Source organism: Calliphora vicina, chromosome 1 (genome assembly GCF_958450345.1).
Source record: "Calliphora vicina chromosome 1, idCalVici1.1, whole genome shotgun sequence".
NCBI lineage: Eukaryota > Metazoa > Arthropoda > Insecta > Diptera > Calliphoridae > Calliphora > Calliphora vicina.
The window spans coordinates 18,229,124-18,249,959 of NC_088780.1; the positions used below are offsets into that span (position 1 = coordinate 18,229,124).

General features: G+C 25.6%; 1 protein-coding gene across 2 annotated transcripts in view; it reads right to left on the reverse strand.

Annotated features, from left to right (window-relative positions):
* The window catches only part of msi (musashi), a 365,786-nt gene extending 353,520 nt beyond the window's left edge, over positions 1 to 12,266 (reverse strand). The window contains exon 1 of one of the 2 annotated variants that reach the window (XM_065499232.1): positions 11,908 to 12,266. In XM_065499232.1, coding sequence (XP_065355304.1) covers positions 11,908 to 12,011 — 104 coding nt within the window. In that variant the 5' untranslated portion in view covers positions 12,012 to 12,266. The remainder of the gene's footprint in view (positions 1 to 11,907) is intronic. The other variant, XM_065499231.1, reaches the window with a different exon arrangement.
* Positions 12,267 to 20,836: the final 8,570 nt, after the last annotated feature.

Sequence of the window (20,836 nt, forward strand, 5' to 3'; positions counted from 1 at the left end):
TTAAATGGTTTTGTATGACAACAACAAAAACAACTACAATAGTACATACAACAAATAACAACAACCAATAAAAAATTATTAATTAAAAAAAATATCAAACGAAAGTATTACTTAGGAAAAAAAAAAACTGTGACCAAAAGTTTTATCGCATTTTATTGCTTACGGAGGTAGATTTTTTTTCTCAAATTAATAAAATGCTACTGTAATTGAGGCAACAACACAGCCAATAAAAAATTCGAAAAACAACAAAAAAAAATATCGTTGTCATGTAAATATGAGTGAGTTAGAATTTTGGTCTCATTTTTAAGATATCAATATTTTCTAGTTATAAATAGGTAGAGGCATGCGATTGTATACAAAATATTAATTAAAAAATATAACAAAACTTGTTGTTGTTAGGAAAAAATGATTGATAATAGAAACAGTCTTATAAATATTGTAATGAAAAGAACAATCAATTGATTTGATTCATTTGTGGTTTTATTAATTTGCTGTTTGTTGTTAAAAAAATAATTCTAAGACCAAAGCCACAAACAAAAGGGGAGTGAGGGTCTGTCAAACATTAATAAGTTGGCGTCAGCTTAAAAAAATACTCATATTTCATTAACAAATCTCCCTGAGAGAAAAGAAAATAAACATTTTGAAAAAAAAATAAATAAAACACTAAAAAACATAGATAAATACACATAGATTAGAAACTCTGCAGTCAAAGACCTAACTCAGTTGTCAAAAACCTAACTAAAAAGAATGTATTAGTAAATATAACTATGTGCAACAAAAACCACACTCGTTTGTTTAAATATTTTGAGTAATTTTTTTCTAAGATTCCGCTCTATATAAATTTGTCTATAGTTTTCAGTTTGCTAGAATTTAAACCTAGATTTTTTTCAAGTTCTATTAACAACTTTAACTCATTATGAAATTAATAAAAATTCTCAGAAAAAAATATCTTTCTCAATAAAACATTTAAGTATTGAAATGAGTTTAAAAATCTTTTTACCCTTCAAAACCATATTTTGCCTCATAAAAAGACCACATGATGATGATGGTACAAGGAGAACATTAGTCATTTTTTATTTCAATTTAAAAGCTAGAGAATAATGTGAACCAAATACTATAATGAACATCTGTTTTTTTGTTGTTTGCTTTTATGGAAAGCAAAAAAACATTATATTTATTTCAATTTATTTTTACCCACAAACACAGATTGTCCATTACGTTTGCGACAACATCAAGAATACTAGAGAATTTATTGGTTGCTAGCCACCACCATCACCAGCACCATATAATTAGCTGAAAACAATTAAAGCTAATTACTTTAAGATGACGAAAACACAGAACTCAAAACAATGTAACAAAATGTCATAAGAAAATTATAAATTAAAGCTTTGTATAAGAAATATAACAAAAAAATAAACAAAAAATACTGGTTTTTTAAAAACCAACATAAATCAAATTTAAATTACAATTACTTTATATTAAACAATTTTCTTTATTTTTTAAGATATTTTAGCTTTTTTTAAAGAATTATAAAAAATACTGTTTTTTTTTAAATCATTATTCTAAAACATAAACCAGTTTTCTTATAAATTTGTACTTTTAAGTACCAAATTACCACTAAATAGAAAATTCAAAAGAATCGGGTTTTTTCACAAACCAGTATTTTTTTATTTCTTGAAAAAATTTGCTAAATTTTATTAATTTAAAAGGAAGAGATTAAAAATGTTAAAAAAAAACAGTATTTTTAAAATAAAACACAATTTGTTGTAATAATATACAAAAAATTATAAAATTACTACAAATATTCAAAAATACAGGTTTTTAAAAAACCAGTATTTTGAAATTTGAAGCATTATTTAATTCTCAATAAATAACTATAACATTTTGTTATGATTTGCTACCTTTTTCTAACAATTATATAAAATACTGGTTTTTTTACAACCAACTGCAAATATTCAAAAATACTGGTTTTTAAAAAACCAGTATTTTGAAATTTGAACCATTAATTAATTCTCAATAAATAACTATAACATTTTGTTATGATTTGCTAACTTTTTCTAACAAATATAAAAAATACTGGTTTTTTCACAACCAGTAATTTTTAATACATACCCAATATTACAAATTTTTCAAATTTAGAAAACGTATAATAATACTAAATAAAATTTAGAAAAACTTTGCAATCTCAAAAACCCATATTTTTGAAAATTTAAACCAGTATTTTCCACTTATTAAACAATTTTATAAAATATACTGGTTTTTCAAAAACCAGTATTTTGAAATTTCAAGCAGTTTTTTATACTAAATAAATAACTATAACAGTTTGTTATGAGTTTCTACATTTTTCTAACAACTATACAAAATATTGTTTTTTCTAAAAACCAGTATTTTTTAATACATATCCAATTTTAAGTATTTTTCAAAATTTGAAAACATTTAATAATACTAAATAAAATTAAGAACAATTTTGCAATTTCAAAAACCCGTATTTTTGAAAATTCAAACCCGTATTTTCTATTTATTAAAAATTTTATTAAAATATACTGGGTTTTCGAAAACCACAATTTTAAAATTTTAAGCAGTTTTTAATTCTATATAAATAACCTGAATATTATGTAGAGATTCTTCTCTTTTTCCTTACAATTATGTAAAATACTGTTTTTGGAAAAACTAGTATTTTTTAATATGGATCCATTTACAAGTATTTTGCCAATTTTTAAAACATATAATAATGCTAATTAATATTTGTAAAAGAATTGCAATTTCAAAAACCAGTATTTTTAAAATTTTTAATATTTTTAAAAAAAATTATAAAATTAATGGTTTTTTAAAAACCAGTATTTTGAAATCTGTAACAAAATTTAAATCTAAATAAATAACTTCAACATTTTGTAGAGATTCTATATTTTTTCTTACAATTATGTAAAATACTGTTTTTGGAAAAACTAGTATTTTTTAATATGGATCCATTTACAAGTATTTTGCCGATTTTTAAAACATATAATAATGCTAATTAATATTTGGAAAAGAATTTTAATTTCAAAAACCAGTATTTTTGAAATTTTAAATATTTTTAAAAAAAATTTATAAAATATACTGGTTTTTTAAAAACCATTATTTTGAAATCTGTAACAAAATTTAAATCTAAATAAATAACCTGAACAATTTGTAGAGATTCTTCTTTCTGTTCTAACAATTATGTAAAATACTGTATTTTTAATAAATAATAAAACTAGTATTTTTTTAAAATGGGCCCTTTTACAAGTATATTGCTAATTTTTAAAACATATAATATGCTAAATAATATTTTAAAAAGAATTGCAATTTCAAAAACCAGTATTTTTGAAAATTTAAATATTTTTTTACAAAAATTATAAAATATACTGGTTTTTTTGAAAACCAGTATTTTGAAATTTGCATCAAAATTTAATTCTAAATAAATAACTTTAACATTTCATGAAGATTCTCTACTTATTTCTAATACTTCTACAAAATAATGTTTTTGAAAAACCAGTATTTTTTAATATCAACTCAATTTCAAGAATTTTTCAAAATTTAAAAACATATAATAAAGCTAAATAAAATTTGGAAAAGAATTTTAATTTCTAAAACCAGTATTTTTGAAAATTTTAACCTGTATTTTATATGTGAAAAAAATATTGGTTTTTCAAAAACCATTATTTTGAAATTTTATGCTATATTTAATTCTAAACAAATAATCTTAATATTTTGTTGTAATTTTTAAATGTTTTCCAACAATTAAACAAAATAATGTTTTTTCCGAAAAACCAGTATTTTTAAATATACCCCTTATTTCAAGTATTTTTAAATTTTTAAAACCAAATTATTAAACTATTTAAAATTAAGAAAAATTCTGCGTTTTCAAAAACCAGTATTTTAAAAATTTAAACCAGTATTTTCCATTTTTTTTAAAAAATTTAATGTACTTTAAAAATGTTTCTTGTTTTTATTAGCAAGAACAGTTTTCTGATCAGTTTTTTGTTCTTCTCTGCTCAGTTTTAACAAAAACTAGTATTTTTATCCTAAAATTAGCATGGTATTTAAGGGATTATTGCAGAGTTGGTATTTTGTTCTCAGTTTGCTAATTTTTTGTGTGTAATTTTAATAAAATTTACAACAAATTTTACTTTATTATTTGTTATTTTCTTAGCTAAATAGTGTGTGTTAGAAGACTTATCACACAAATGGGTTTAACTGACGCACAATTAGCAGCCGTCCAACGACAACAACAATACATTATAATATGTATGTTGAGTAAATAGAAAATAAAAATACTTTCATGCTGTATGTTGGAAAACACAAAATACAATACAATACATCCCTCCCAGAATTTATGCCGCAAAATTCGTTGCTTGACAAGTCACACCACACACAATCAAACACATGAAAAAACTGCTTGAACTGAACATCATTCATTCGAAGAGACAGGCATTAACAACAAACATGCAAAAAAAAACTGAAAAAATAAACAAATTTTTTTGTTGTGGTTAAAACAAAAAAAAAAAAACAACAACAAAACTCAAAAGAAGGAAATGGTTAATGTTTTTTTTTTGTTCAGTTTTAAAAAGGGCTTATCATAGTGCTGACGTAAAAAAACAAAGAAAATCTCAAAACAACAATAACACGTGAAGAAAACTTACACTCACCGCTACATAATTCTTCTTGACTAGATGATCTCTAAATAAGAAAACGCAAAAACGATCACGAAATAAAAGAAATTGAATGAAACGCACACATGTGATCATTTATAATTGTCAATTAAGTTGTGAATTTGTTGCTGCTAGTTTTTATTATTCTTAATTTGTTTTTATGCTTGAAAAATTTTGTTTATTTTTGAGTTTTAAAAAACTTGTTGAGTGTGAGAAAATAGCAACATCATTGACAAAATTATAACGTTATAGGAATGTTTTGTAGTTGTTTTATATTTGGGTTGTAAAATTACAAATACCGCGCTATTTAAACGAAAATAAGGTGAAAAATTTTGATGTTTTAAAACAAATATTTATGAATGAACAGTTTTCACTTTTAAAATAACTTGAACCAGAGTCGAGCTACTGAAATGAAATATTCTACAATTTAGTTTTAAATACTTTGAACTATCAGACAACATTTAAATCTATAAAATCGAGAAAAAAATAAAATATTTATGGAGATTCAAAGTTTGAACAAAAATGTTGGTTTTGAAAAAAAAATTTAAATTTTACTTTTAAAATAACTTGCGATAGAATTGAGCTACTAACATGAAATATTCTATAATATTGTTCCAAACAACATTAAACAATGAAATATTTATGGAGATTCAAAGTTTGAACAAAAATGTTGGTTTTTTGAAAAAAAATTAACTTTTTTTCTTTCAAAATAACTTGTGCCAGAGTTGAGCTATTGAAATATTCTACAATATTGTTCAAAACACCTTGAACTGTCACACAACATTTAAATCTTTGAAATCGAGAAAAAAATAAAATATTTCTGGAAATTCAAAGTTTGAACAAAAATATTGGTTTTTAAAAAAAATTAAAAATTTTACTTTTAAAATAACTTGAGCCAGAGTTGAGCTACTAAAATGTAACATTCTAAAATATTGTTCCAAACATCTTTAACTGCCACACAACATTTAAATCTTTGAAATCGAGAAAACAATAAAATTTTTATGAACATTCAAAGTTTGAAAAAAAATGTTGATTTTGAAAAAAAATGTCCAGTTTTACTTTTAAAATAACTTGAGACAGAGTTGAGCTACTAAAATCATATATTCAAGGGTTTTGTTATAAACACCTTAAACTTTCATATCAGATTTAAATCTATAAATTTAAGCAACTATTACAACAGCTATGAAACTTTAAAGTTTGCCCAAAATTTTAAATTTTCCAAAATTGTTCCAAACTAAATTTTTATTTTACAAATAAATTCAAACTCTTTTAAGCTACTGCAATGAAACATTCCACAATTTAGTTCTGAAAATCTTGAGCTATCAACTCTGATTTAAATCTATAAAATTGCGCATATATTAAAATTAATATGAAGCTTTTAAAATTTGCCAAAAAAAAAAAAAAAGTAATTCAAAAATTTCCTCAAACATGTTGTACTTTTAATATAACTTTAGCCACAGTTGAGCTACTGAAATGAAATATTCTACAATTTATTAGTAAACAGCTTGAACTATCAAACAAGATTAAAATCTCTAAAATTGAGAAAATATTAAGAGAATTATGAAGCTTTAAACTTGTCACAAAAAATTAAAAATTTTTTCAACTTGCATTTTTCCTACATTTATGATTTTTTGAAAATTTTCAATTAACTTAAGTTACAGTAGAGCTATAGAAATGAAATGTTCTATACTTTTATTGTAGTTGCAATAAGCTGTCAAACCAGATCCAATATTATATGATTGATAAAGTATTAACAAAGTTATAAGGTTTTAAAATTTGTACTTTCAAATTTTTTTTTTCAAAATTTATGTTAATATTACTTTTAAAATAACTTAAGACAGACTACAGCTACTGAAAAGAAACCTTCCACAATTTTGTTCTAAACACCTTAAACTATCAAAAAAGCCTTAAACCTCCTAAATTAAGATAACATTAAAACTGCTAAGGCAACTTAAAAATTGCACAAAAAGTTAGCATCTCAAAAAAGTAAACATTAATTTTGTAATTTTTTCCTTGCAAAATAACTTTATACAGTAATGAGCTACTAAAATAAAATATTCTACTTTCTTGTTCCAAAATCCATAACCTGTCAAATTATGTATAATTTGTTGAAATCAAAAGATTATAGACAAAGTTAGTGTATTAAAAAAAATTTAATTTTTTTTCAAAAATAATTTTTTTTTTAGGATATTTTTAAATGTCTCATAATTCCAGTTAGAATTGTTGTTTTGAAATGAAATATTCTTGTTTATTGTTGTAAAAACCATAAGCTATTAAAATGAGTGGTAATATCTTAAAATAATTAAAGTATTAATAAAATTAAACTGCTTTAAATTTGATACAAAAAGTTAATTTTTCTTTTGGTTTTTCAAAATTTATTGAACTTTCACCTTCAAAATATATTGATATACAGCAGATTTACTAAAATTTTATATTCTACATTATTGTTCCTTAAACCTCTAGCTTTCAAATGCTATCAAAATGTTTCAGATTAAATGATTATCAAGCAAGTTACTAGGCTTTGAAATGTTAACAAAAATTAAACATGTTTTCCTTTTGTAATTGAAAAACAAAAGTTTTGTTATCTTTGTATTCAAAACATTCCAGTTAAATTATTGCCTTAATTAATGGTTATTGTAATTGTTTTTTTATTTCAATCTTTTATACATTGATTTCATATCAATTACAGTTAATTTTTTTTTTTTTAATCAAAATCAAGCTGAAATGTAAAAAAACACAAATTGAAATTGTAACTCGTAACTTGCACACCCTGACTTAATATTTTATTTGAGATTTGTTTTTATGTGTTTCACCCATATAATCGTTTTACGTTTGCATATTAATTACTTTCATTTTATATTTAAAACGTCGAGTGGTTTGAGACAACCAACCAACCACCACCACTCAACCAATCAACCAACCTACCCAGGCCTGCCACAGCCTTTACACAGTGAGACAGACCGACGGACGGACGTACTGCTTTTGTATTAATAAAGTCTGACATTTTCAATGTCTCCTTTAAGTAGATTTGTATGCAGTTTTATTTCTGTCTTTATTTGTTTTAAATTAAATAAATGTTGTGTATTATTAATATTATTATCTGTTTTTTTTTTGTATAAATTATTATTTATTATTAAAAGTATGAGCAATAAATTAAATAATTATAGAGTTATTACCTTCAAGTGCAAGTGTTTAATGGGAAATTGTAGTGGGTTTCACTTCACAAATGAAGTGCAGCTAAAAAGCAGCTACTTAAACTTATAATTTGCACTTCACTTTTAGCCTGGTACTTTTAGCTTTATACCCCAAAAGTACCTCAATTTACACACAATTACCCTATTGACGCAAAAGTATTTGGAATAACTTATTTGCTTTAATTTCATTTGAAAAATACTTTGAATTTCCCTATTCTCTTACAGCTTTTCGAGTCTGGTACTTTTTGGTTTATCCCCCAAAAAGAACCTAAAAATTCACAAAATTATCCCATGGATCCTAAAGTACCTGGAATAACTTATTTGCTTTAATTCCATTTGAAAAATACTTTGAATTTCTCTATAATCTTTAGACTAAGAGCGTGACGATCCTGGTACTTTTAGGTTTATCCCCCAAAAGTACCTCAAATTCCAAACAATAACCTCATTGATCCTAAAGTACCTGGAATAACTTATTTGTTTTAATTCCATTTGAGAAATAATTTCAATTTCTCCATGTTCTGTCCTGGTACTTTTAGCTTTATCCCCCAAAAAGTACCTAAAAATTCACAAAATTATCCCACAGACCCTAAAGTATCTGGAATAACTTGTTTGTTTTAAGTCCATTTAAAAAATACTTTGCATTTTTCTATAATCTTTAAACTAAGAGCGTCACGACCCTGGTACTTTTAGCCTTATCCCCCAAAAGTACCTAAAATCCTACACAATTACCTCATTGGTCTTAAAGTACCTGGAATATCTTATTTGTTTTAATTCCATTTGAAAAATAATTTGAATTTCTTCATGTTCTTTAGTCTAAGAGCGTCACGACCCTGGTACTTTTAGCTTTATCCCCCAAAAAGTACCAAAAATTTCACAAAATTATCCCAATGATCCTAAAGTACCTGGAATAACTTATTTGTTTTAATTTCATTTGAAAAATACTTTGAATTTCTCTATAATCTTTAAACTAAGAGCGTGACGACCCAGGTACTTTTAGCCTTATCCCCCAAAAGTACCTCAATTTACACAAAATTGTCCCATTGATCCTAAAGTACCTGGAATAACTTATTTGTTTTAATTGCATTTGAAAAACACTTTGAATTTCTTAGTTTTCTCTAGCCTCAGAGCCTTTCCAGACTGGGACTTTTAGCCTTACCCCCAAAAGTACCTCAAAAGTACCCTTTTTAAACTTTTTTATAAAGCCAATCTAATTTGTTTAAATTTCAGTAGAAAAATACTTTGAATTTTCCAGTTTTCTCTAGTCTTAGAGTTCTAACACCCTGGTACTTTTAGCCTTATCCCCAAAATTACCAGAAAATCTCCCAATATTCAATATTAACTTCGCTATAAAGCCCATAATTCCCCCCCTTACCTTCCCTAACATATTTGTTTCAATTTCTTTTAAAGAAACCTTTGAGTTTCTCTATTTTCTCCAGCCTTAGACCTTTATCAGCCAGCTACTTTTAGCCTTATCACCCAAAAAGTACCTAAAATTGTGCACTTTCCCTTTTAAACTGATATAAAAAGCCCAAAATTCCCTTATATTTCACTTGTTCAGAAAATTAATTTCAATTTCATATGAAGGTTTGTACATTTTTTTAGCATTTGAATTTTTTTATTATTTTTCTTTAACATTTTGCTGTCGCCATTTATTGTTGTTGCTTTTCGTTGGTTAATTACATGCAATTTGTTTAAGTCGGTTTTTTTTCTCTCAAATGCTTTATTTTCTCTATTAAAGATTTAAATCGAATTCAATACACACACCTGAAAGTGAGTGCTTTCAGTTGAAAACATTTGAAATTTATCTGCGTCTAGTGTCTGCAGTTTTATAACAAAATCTATCTTTACATTTAAATGCATATATTTGCATAATTGTTTAAAACTAAGTGAATTTCCGTGTAGGAATCAAATCACACACGTTTAGGTGGTAATACTGCTGGTTTAATAATTTATGCGTTGTTTTAACAATTTAAAAAAAAAACATTAAGCTAAACAAAGTTATTTAATACGGTTCATTAAGTGGGAAAAAAAGTTCTCTAGTTATTTGAAAATAACAACAAAACATTTTAATTTATATTCCGATCTACTTTTAAACTAGGAGCAGTTATAGTAGTTAAGCTTTTAGAATATTAAACTCAACGTTTCAAAAGTTGCGCCAGATGGCGCTTTAGTACTTTATTCTACATCAGATAACTTAAGACCGAGATGAGCTATGCAATTGGAATATTCTACAAATTTCTTGCAAAAACTCTAAGCTGCCAAATGATATTAAATCTATAAAGATTGATTAAATATTAACAAAATTAGATAGTTTTAAAATTTAAAAAAAAAAATATTTTTTTTGGAGGTTTTTCAAAATTTGTGTACTTATTACCTTAAAAATATGTTGACATAGAGCTAAGCTACTAAAATTTGATATTCTACAAATATTTTTTTAAAAACATTGAGCTTTCAAATGAAACCAACATTTAAAAGTTCCCAAGTTTATTAACAAAGTTACAAGACTTTAAAATTAATACAAAAAGTAAAAAAAAAAAATCTCCAAAAAAAATTTAATTCTTATTATTTTTCAAATAACTTAAAATGGAGTTGATGTACTAAAATGAAACATTCCACACTTTTGTTAAAGATAATTTAAGCTTTCAAATGAAATCAAATCCTAAAAGATTGCTCAAATATTATCAAAGTTATACAGCTTTAAAATTTAAACAAAAATTATGTTCTTGCATGTTTTTGCATAAACTTCATATTGAAAATACTTTAAGATAGAGCTAAGCTACTATATTTTATTATTCTACAATTTTGTTGTAAAAACTATGAGCTTTTAAATGACATCGAAATTTAAAACTACCAAGCTTTATTAACAAAGTTACAAAACTTTGAAATTTATACAAAATTAAAGAAAAAACAAATTCTGTAAATCTTTTTCTAAGACTAAGATGAGCTATCAAAATTAATTATTCTACAATTTTAATGTTAGATACTAAAAGCTATAAAACTAAATGAAATCTCAAAAGATTGATCAAATATTATCAAAGTTATACAACTTTAAAATTAAAAAAAAAAAATCAAATATTTTATGGAACATTTTTAAAATTTGTTTAACTTTTATATTTAAAATAAGTTGAGCTAGAGCTGAGTTTTTAAAATTTAACATTCAACAATTTTGTTCAAAAATCTTTGAGCTTTGAAATGAAATCTAAATTTAAAAGATTAACAAATTATCAACACAATTAGAAGACTTTGAAATTTATACAAAAGTTTACAAAAAAAAAAATATTTTTTCAAAAATAAAATTTATTTTTAATAACTTAAAAGGGAGTTGACCTATTAAATTTATATATTCCGCAGTTTTGTTGCAAAAACTTGATGCTATTTATTAATATCAAATCTGAAAACATTGCTCAAAAATTACCAAAGTTATAAGGCTTTAAATTTAAAAAAAAAAAAATATTTTTTGAGAGATTTTTAAAATTTTTTCAATTTTCAAATTTAAAATAAGTTGAGATAGAGCTTAGCTTTTAAAATTTAACATTCTACAATATTGTTTTAAAAAATATGAGCTTTCAAATAATATAGAAATTTAAATGATACAAGGATTATCAACAAAGTTACAAGACTTTGAATTTTATAAAAAAATTAAAAAAAAAAATCTCAAAAATAAATAAAATTTTTTTATATTTTTTAAATATCTTAAAATATAATTGAGCTACTAAAATGTAGTATTCTATATAATTGTTGTAGACACTATAAGCTTTCAAATTAAATCAAATCGTAAAAGATAGATCAAATATTAACAAAGTTTTTCAGCTTTAAAACAACATTTTTGGTTGGGAGGTTTTAAAAATTTTAGAAATTTTCAAATAGAAAACTCTTTGAGATAGAGCTGAGCTACTAAAATTTAACATTTTACAATTTTGTTCAAAAAACCTTGAGCTATTAAATGATATCAGAATTTATAAGATTCATGCAGTATCAACAAATTTATGAAGTTATGAAATTATGCTAAACTAAGCTTTTTTTCATTTTCCTTTTAAACTTACCTTAAATTTGGAACCGCTGCTGCTGCGGCGGCAGCCTGTAATGGCGGTGGCACATTGTAGGGGAAGGGTAGCTTGGCAGCTACAGCGGGATTTTCAAATAGCATATTCGTAAAAATTGTGCTGAATTTTTTGGCAAAAAATCCGGTATAAATTATGTATTATTTGCTTTTTTCTACAAAAAAAAATCAAACACTTTTTCTGCAAACGCACTTTTTATTTACTTTTTTAAAACTTTTATCTCTTTTTGAATAATTTTACAAAATTTTCATTGATTTATTATTTATTTTATGTTGAACTCCAACACTTGAGATTTTTTTTTATTTTCAATATATTTCAGATTTCTTATTTATTTATCTTTCAACCCAACACAATGACGCGACAAGAAAAAACAGTTGGTTGATGTTATTTTTTTTACACAGAAATTTATATAATTTTTTTTTACTCTCGTTTTACTTTGAACTTTTTTTATTTTTTTTTTGTTGAAAAAGATAAAAATTATTTATATGTATCAAATATACAAAAACAACAACAAAAATAGATTAAAGACGACAATTTTTTTTTATTTTTTAATAAAAAAAAGGAAAGAATATGATTTCTATATTTTGTTGTTGTTATTTATTTATTTTGTATTGAATTTATTGTATTTATGATTTTTTTAAACAAAACGCGGGCAGTATTTTTGTATTTATTTACTTTTGTTTCTGCTTTGTAGTTTTTGTTATTAATGCTGAATTGAAAACAACAAAAACATAGCTTACAGAAAAACACACAAACAACTCTAGGTATTAAATGGCGAAAAGCAACAAGGCAGAATTAAACCGAGTTGAGTTTTAATACAAGTATGTAGGTATGTATATGAGTTGTTAAGTAAACAAGTACTTTGCTCGGTACAAAAGAGACCAACGAAGACAACAAGAGACTTCGTTGTTTCAATACAACAAACACAATAATGATGATGATGACGACGAAGGCGAAGGCCTGATGATAAACAAACTTACGATAAATAATTACGAACGAAGTATGCTTTAATTATATAAAGTAAACACTGTTGTTGTTGTTTTTATTGTAATATATAATACCAATGTTGTTTTTGTTTTAATGGTTACTTTATTTTGTTTCTTGTTTTGTTTTTTTATAAGAGTAGAGCCTTTAATTTTTTAATGTTTTTGTTGTTTTTTTTTAAATACGCACAAACACTTTAAGCATGTGTTTGTTGTTTTTGTGGTGTATTGTCTATTAAGCGTTTTTTTTAAGTGATTCTTAAGAATTTATGTGTTATTTTAGTTAATTTTGTTGAAATTTTTATTTATTTATGGTATTTTTAAGCATATTCTTGTTAAAAATACAGATTTATTTGTTTTAATATTTTGTTTTTAATATTTTAACACTTTTCTTTAAAATTTTAGAAGTTGTAGTTTTAAAATCTGCAAATAAAACAAAATAAAATGTATAAGTATTAATATAAGTTCACAATTTGTTAAAAAAAATATATATTTTAAAGAATTTATACAGCATGAGGCTGATTGCCAAATAATTGCACATAAATTAAATCGTTTATTTCAAAAACCAGTCAAGCAACAAATTATTGATTTTGAGGAAATCAACGAAAACTTAAAAAAAAACAAAATTGATATTTTTCCTATGAAAGTTATTATAATTTTATTAGGAACTTCAAAATTAAAATGTTAAATGAACTTTTTAAAGAGTATGATGACGAAATAACTATTCGTTCTACAGTACATTCTGCTTCCGTTGTAGGAAATTGAAAAATATTCCCATTTATTCCCATTTATTCCCATTATTCCCATTTTCCCTTTTTATATCCAACCAAGTTGGGGTTTAGATCTTGTAAATCTTTTATATGTATTTTAACATTTATTGAGACGTACAGCATTTACTGTCACTTGACTTATTTCTGCACTAAACACGGATTTCTCGGCTTTGCTTCACCATAATAGGGGCAGTATTTAATTTTGTTTGCATTAAACCATGCATTTACCTTTAAAAAACAGTAATGGCCCAGTAACAAAATTTTGTATTTTTGTTGCTTAACTGGTTTTTGAAATAAACGATTCAAATATGTTAAGCTTTGTTTAGACGGTTGTCTCAGATCAGATAATTTTATATCCTAGCGAAATTTTTCATTAGCAGCACATAGCTAGGTCTGACAATATTGTAAGATCTGACAACCGTCTTTACTTTTGAAAAAACAAACTGTTTGGAAACAAAACTATAAGAAAATTATAAAACAGGATAGGTAGCTATAAGCTTTCAGTAAATTGTATTTAATAACAGCCTTTTAGAACTCAAATTTGCTGTAATGCAAAAAAAATGGCTTATAACATCAATAAATTTCGCACAGTGCAACAAACCCTAGCCAGGGGGGTTACTCTCTATTGCAATGCGAAAGAAAAACTGAACAATTGGTACCCTCTACTCCGTTTTCGCATCGCAAACAAATGTGTTTAAAATATTTTTATTTACAAGTTTTGACATTTCATTTCGCTATTGTTTATTTTGTGATACCAGTGTTGCTTATTTTTCAACTTACTTTGGGAAAGCATTTGCGTAGACGATACAGAGTACTAAGTTGTATTCTTATCGCATTTACCTTTCGCATCGAACTTGTTTTTGCATCGCAATACAGAGTAACCACCCAGGTATTGCTTTAGAAACATTCAAAACTCTACAACTTTTAAAGAAATTAAAATTTTTGCTTGCAGTTTTCTTTAAATTAGAGGAAACACTTTTACTTTAATTCGGCTTAAAAATTTAATAAAATTTTTAAAAAAAAATAAAAACTTTTTGGAAATATTTTGAGAAAAATTTTATTATTTTTGGTTGCAGTTTTCTTTAAATTATAGGAAACATCTTAGACTTTAATTCGGCTTGAAAATTGAAAACAATTTCTAAAAAAAAATAAAATTTTTAAAATATTAAAAAAAAAAATAATTAATTCATTTACAGCTTTCTAAAATTTCAAATAACTTGAAATACAATTAAGCTACTAAATTTAAATATTCAACACATTTAGTTTACACACTATAAGCTTTCAAATAAGATCAATTCAGAAAAGATTCATAAAATATTAACAAAGTTATAAAGCTTTGAAATTTATAAAAAAAAATATTTTGTTTATAGTTTTTCAAAATTTAATTACTTTTCTCATTAAAAATATGTTGATTTAGGGATGAGTTACAAAAATTGAACATTCTACAATTAAGCCTTAAGCTATCAAATGAAATCAATATTGATCGTTTAAATACCAAGTTACCACAAATTGAAATTTGTACAAAAAAATTAAAAAATTAAAAAAAAATGCGAAAATAAATAAAAAATGTGTTCTATATCAAATAACTTAAATACAGTTTAGTTACCACATTTAAATATTCCACACTTTTGTTATGGACAATATAAGCTTTCAAATAAGATCAATTCATAAAAGATTCATCAAATATTAACAAAGTTATACAGCTTTGAAATTTATAAAAAAATAAAATTTTGTTCATAGTTTTTCAAAATTTGAGTACTTTTCTCATTACAAATAAGTTAAGTTAGAGCTGAGCTACTAAAATTTAATATTCTACAATTTTTAATACAAATCTTAAGCTATTAAATGAAATCAATATTTAAACGATCAAAAAATAATCAACCAAGTTACCAGAAATTGAAATTTATACAATTAAAAAAAAAAAAATCCCGAAAATAAATACAAAATTTGTTCTATATCAAATAACTTAAAATACAGTTTAGTTACTACATTTAAATATTCCACACTTTTGTTATGGACAATATAAGCTTTCAAATAAGATCAATTCTTAAAAGATTCATCAAATATTAACAAAGTTATACAGCTTTGAAATTTATAAAAAAAAAATATTTTGTTCATAGTTTTTCAAAATTTAATTACTTTTCACATTACAAATATGTTAAGTTAGAGCTGAGCTACTAAAATTTAATATTCTACAATTTTTTAACAAAAATCTTATGCTATATAAATAATAATATAATATAATAAAATAAATAATATAATAAAATAAATTTTAAAAATTTTTTGTTACAATATTTGAATTAATATTATATTTTTTGTCTATAAATTTATACTTATATATCTTTGTTTTTATATAAGATAAATTATAAGATAATTATACTCTTTTTATTAGTCTGTAAAGAATATTGTTCTCTAGACTTTAAATAAATAAATAAATAAATAAATGAAATCAATATTTAAAAGATCAAGCTATTATTAACCAAGTTACAAGTTTATACAAAAATTAAAAAAAACCGCGAAAATAAATAATTTTTTATTTATATCAAATAACTTAAAACACAGTTTAGTTATCACATTTAAATATTTCACACTTTTGTTATGGAGACATTAAGCTGTCTAATAAGACCAATTCATAAAATATTGCTTAAATAGTAATAAAGTTATAATGATTTAAAATATATGCAAAACGTTAATTTTTTAACGGTTTTTCAAAATGTAAGATTTGAAATATGTTGAGTTAGAGTTAAGCTGCTAAAATTTAACATTCTACAATTTTTTAGCAAACACCTAGAGCTGTCAAATGCCATCAAAATCTATAATTTCAAATTACAAAACATGGACATTTTTAGTTACAAAAATAAAAAAAAAATCTCAGAAACGGTTTTTAATTTAATTTCTTTTAGTTTATTTCAAATTTATACTTTCATAATTTCAAACAATTATCAAACAAATTACAAAACTTTGAAATTTATAAAAAAATACCATAAATGGTTTTTAATTAAATTTATTTAAAATTTTTATATAATTTTTCTAAAACATCTAAATTTTTTTTTAAGTATTTCTTTTAATTCCCTTCTTTTTCACCTTACATATTTCAAATTTCTTTCAAAAAAAAACCTACTTGCCCAAACATGTCTTCCCACTTTCTTTTAAATCTGCCTTTTTTTAGCCACAAAAATAATAAAAAAAAAAAAACAACACCAAATAAAATACTACTATGTAACTTTACAACTTTCTTGTTAAATCGATGACTATTTATGCCAAACTAGTTGGGTTCTAAAAGAAAAACGTAAAAAACTATGCTTTTTTTACAAAGTGCTATATTGTATTTGCAAAATTAAAACGCAATTCGCCGTGTTGCCAAAAATAAACTAGAAAACATACATGAAATCTTATGTATGAAGGAAAAACAACAACAATAAAAACAAACAAACACATTCACATGTGATAAATCCTGTTTTTTTAAAGCAAAGAAATACAATAAAAAATAAAAACAATCACTGTAATATAAACAAAAAAGAAACACTCTATCACTCTTTGTTTTAAACAGCTCAAGTACTTTTCTCTCTCTCTCTCTATCTCTCTCGCTCTTAGGGTATTTGCTTTTAACAGTGATGCCAATTAGCTGTGTTAGTCCTGTTGGTGTTACCAACTATTAAATAATTAAATGGACAACAAAATGTACTGCAAGGCAGCTTGAAGTTAAAAACGATTAATTTATTATGTGAAAATGAAAAGTTAGACATATTTTATATCATTTGAAAGCAAATTGTATGTACTTTCTAAAATTCTATAAATAATTTTAATAATTTTATTTATTTTGAATTTATAAACAAATGAAAAGGGCCCAAAAATACATGTGTTTTTATTTTTTTTTAACGAAATTTTAGAATTTTTAAGCAATATTGCATGGCTACTTTTCATTACTATGTATTTGGACTTCCTTCCTTTATTGTTCAGTGGTATTTTATTTGCATTTACAGTGGTTTACAATACAATGGAAACTTTTTTAAATATGTATACAAAAAAGTCTTAAGAAATTTTTATTTTTTTTATAGAACAAACACAAACTGCGTAGCGTGTTGCTTGTCTGCATATACACCCAGATTCTCTGGCGAGAATAGAAACCGCAACCCTCAGATTGATAGTCCAGCATTTTTAATTTTTTTTTTTGTCTGGCCCTTTCAGTTACTCAGTACTTTATTGTTTATTCCTTAAAATTTAGTACTGCTTGATTGAACCAATTAAATATTCAATCGTCTCCTTTGAAATATTTTGTCATTCCCTTATAATCGCATCTGATAAAGCTGTCTTCGTGGTGTAATTTTGAGTCCGTAGTTAGCTATCAATAATTTTTAATAGGTTTGCTATGTTATTGAGATCTGCCGATTGGTCAGGCTACTTCAAAACACTTATATCATTGGATTGTAACCACTCTGTTACATCTCTAATGGAGGTTTTGGGGTCTTTATGGTAATGGAATCCCCAAACAAGTGTCATATTTTCCCCAGCATATGGATACCTCGCTTAAAATGGTGTGTATCCAATTCCAATCATAGTATTTGGATAAATTCACTGAAATTTATTGTTGGGGGATAAGCAAGTTCCTAAACGCATTTCACTGGTTGCAAAAGGCTTTAGAAAAGCTTAAGATTTTATACTATAGAGTGAATGAAAATAAGTCTCCTGGGCCAGATGACATACCAGCGTCTTGAAGCAGTGCTATTCGACGTTAGCTCGCCCATTAGCTAACCTTTTCAGTATTTCACACCGTGCCGGCGTATTTCCTGTATGTTGGAAGGTTGCTAATGTCACACCAATTCCTAATAAGGAAGAGGCTAATAACCCTGAAAATTACCATCCAATAGCAATTTGTTCTGCACTTTCCAAAGTTATGGAAAGTATGGTAAACTACCATTTGGTTAAATATTTGAAATCCAACCAGTATGGCTAGCCTTCCTATCGAAAAAATGTTGTCGTTCTATTCACCGTTTTGGCGAAAGTAAAGTGGTGGCTCTAGATATTTCCAAGGCGTTCGATAGAGTGTGGCTAAACTTATTGCGTGTCGGTAATAACTTCTCTCGATTTATATCGTGCTTTCTCAGAGATAAATTCAGGGGGGTACCGCAAGACTTCGTTCTTTGTCCTACTCTATTCCTTATTTTTCTAAACGACCTTCTACGTCAAACTTCCAAGCCTATCTATTATTATGCAGATGACAGCAACATTTTCCATTCATATTCATTCAGTTATAGACCAAGACTGTCGGAGATTGGGGCAATGAGTCAAAACATGAATGACTGCCTTAATCGGGACCTTGTGACAATCTCTGAATGGGGTCGTGCGAATATGGTTGCTTTCAACGTAAGACTCAGTGTTGCATGTTGACACAAAAACGAACGACAGACTATGTTGCTTCATCTGTATTTATGGATGCTGTAAATATTGAGGAATATAATGTGATCTCTTAGGCTTAGAAGACATTAAGTTTTTTATGGTGTCTAGCAATATTCCTCCCCAGGCTATTTCAACGGCTTGAAATAAATCGAGAAAATTGCGATCCTTATTTCCGCAATTTTCACGTTTTATTTTCATATTAACAATGTCTCTCAAGATCTCAATAGGATTGAGATTGGGAGATTGAGGAGTCCAATGATCTTAGGATCGTTATCCTGTTGGAAGCTTCCTATAAGTGGCATCTCTTCACTGGAATAAGGCAACATTACATCTTTCATTATATCACGGTACATGAACCGATCCATAATCCCATAAATTTTATGAATTGGCCCAATTCCATGACGAGAAAAGCAACCCCATAGCATTACATTGCCTCCTCCATGTTTAATTGTTCCTTTGCAATACTTAGGATTCATTCAGTCTTTCTGCTTTTGGTCTGCAAAAACGCCTTATTCCATCGGAACTTTTTAAGTTGTATTTGGATTCGTCAGAGAACAGTACTGTCTTCTATTTTTGGACACTCTAGTCGATGTGGGCTTTGGCAAATTCCAGTCTATCTTGTTGTTCTTAGCTGATATAAAGGTTTTTTTTGCTGGTCGTCGGCTGAATAATCCGGCATCTACTGCTCGTCTACGGATTGTTCTTTCGCTAACGTATAATCTTAAACTTGTTCGTACTTGATTAGCTGATTCTGTAGGATCTTTTTGTATTGCTCTTTTGACCAAGGAATCATAATATCGGACGACCTCCAGAATGTATCGGTGATATGCGACCAGTCTCCAAAAACTTTGAAATGAGCCTGGAAATAACTGATCTGTTAATTGAATATAATTCATGTCGTGATAAGCATGTTATCCAGTCTTCAATAACTTTTATTTTAAATTCACTGGAATACTTTTTTCCTTGCCAAACTGTATAAAACTTAAATTATGCACACTACTCCTTTCTTTATCTTTATTTTTGCAAATATGCAGCAACGTAGTCAAATTTTTAAACATCTTATAGGAGGGTGCTTTTGCGTTGAGTTTTGTCTTTTTATATGATTTATCATTTTAAATTAATTTTTCATAAAATTATCTTTGACTAAATTAATATTATATGAACATTATTAATTAAATATAAAATAGCTAAAGTTAAGATTTGTGAAGACTTAAAAAATAAAATAATTAACGATTTTAAAGCTGGTTTAAAACAAAAAAGTATCTGTGACAAATATTCAATAAATAAATCAGCAGTTTCAAAAATTATAAAGAAATTTCGTGAGATCGGTTCTGTAAAAACTCAACAATTAGGTGGAAGACCTCGTAAGACTACTCGTAGACAAGATAATTTAATAGCGAGAGAGTTCAAGAAATTCCCAAAAATAACTCCTCGAGAGGTTGTTAATAGCCTAAAATTAGAAATAAGTACCCCAACAGTTAGTCGCAGGGCAAATGAGGCTGGTCTTGGTTGCTATCGTCCTGTGAAAAAACCAATCATTTCTAAAATGAGGCTGGTCTTGGTTGCTATCGTCCTGTAAAAAAAACACTCATTTCTAAAAAGAACCGTTCTGCTCGTCTACAATTTTTCAGGGATCATTTAAACTTATCGATACAGAAATGGAATAATGTCCTCTATTTCGACGAATCCAAATACAATTTAAGAGGCAGTGATGGGAGAACATTTGTAAGACGACCAAAGGGAAAAAGATTAGATCCAAAG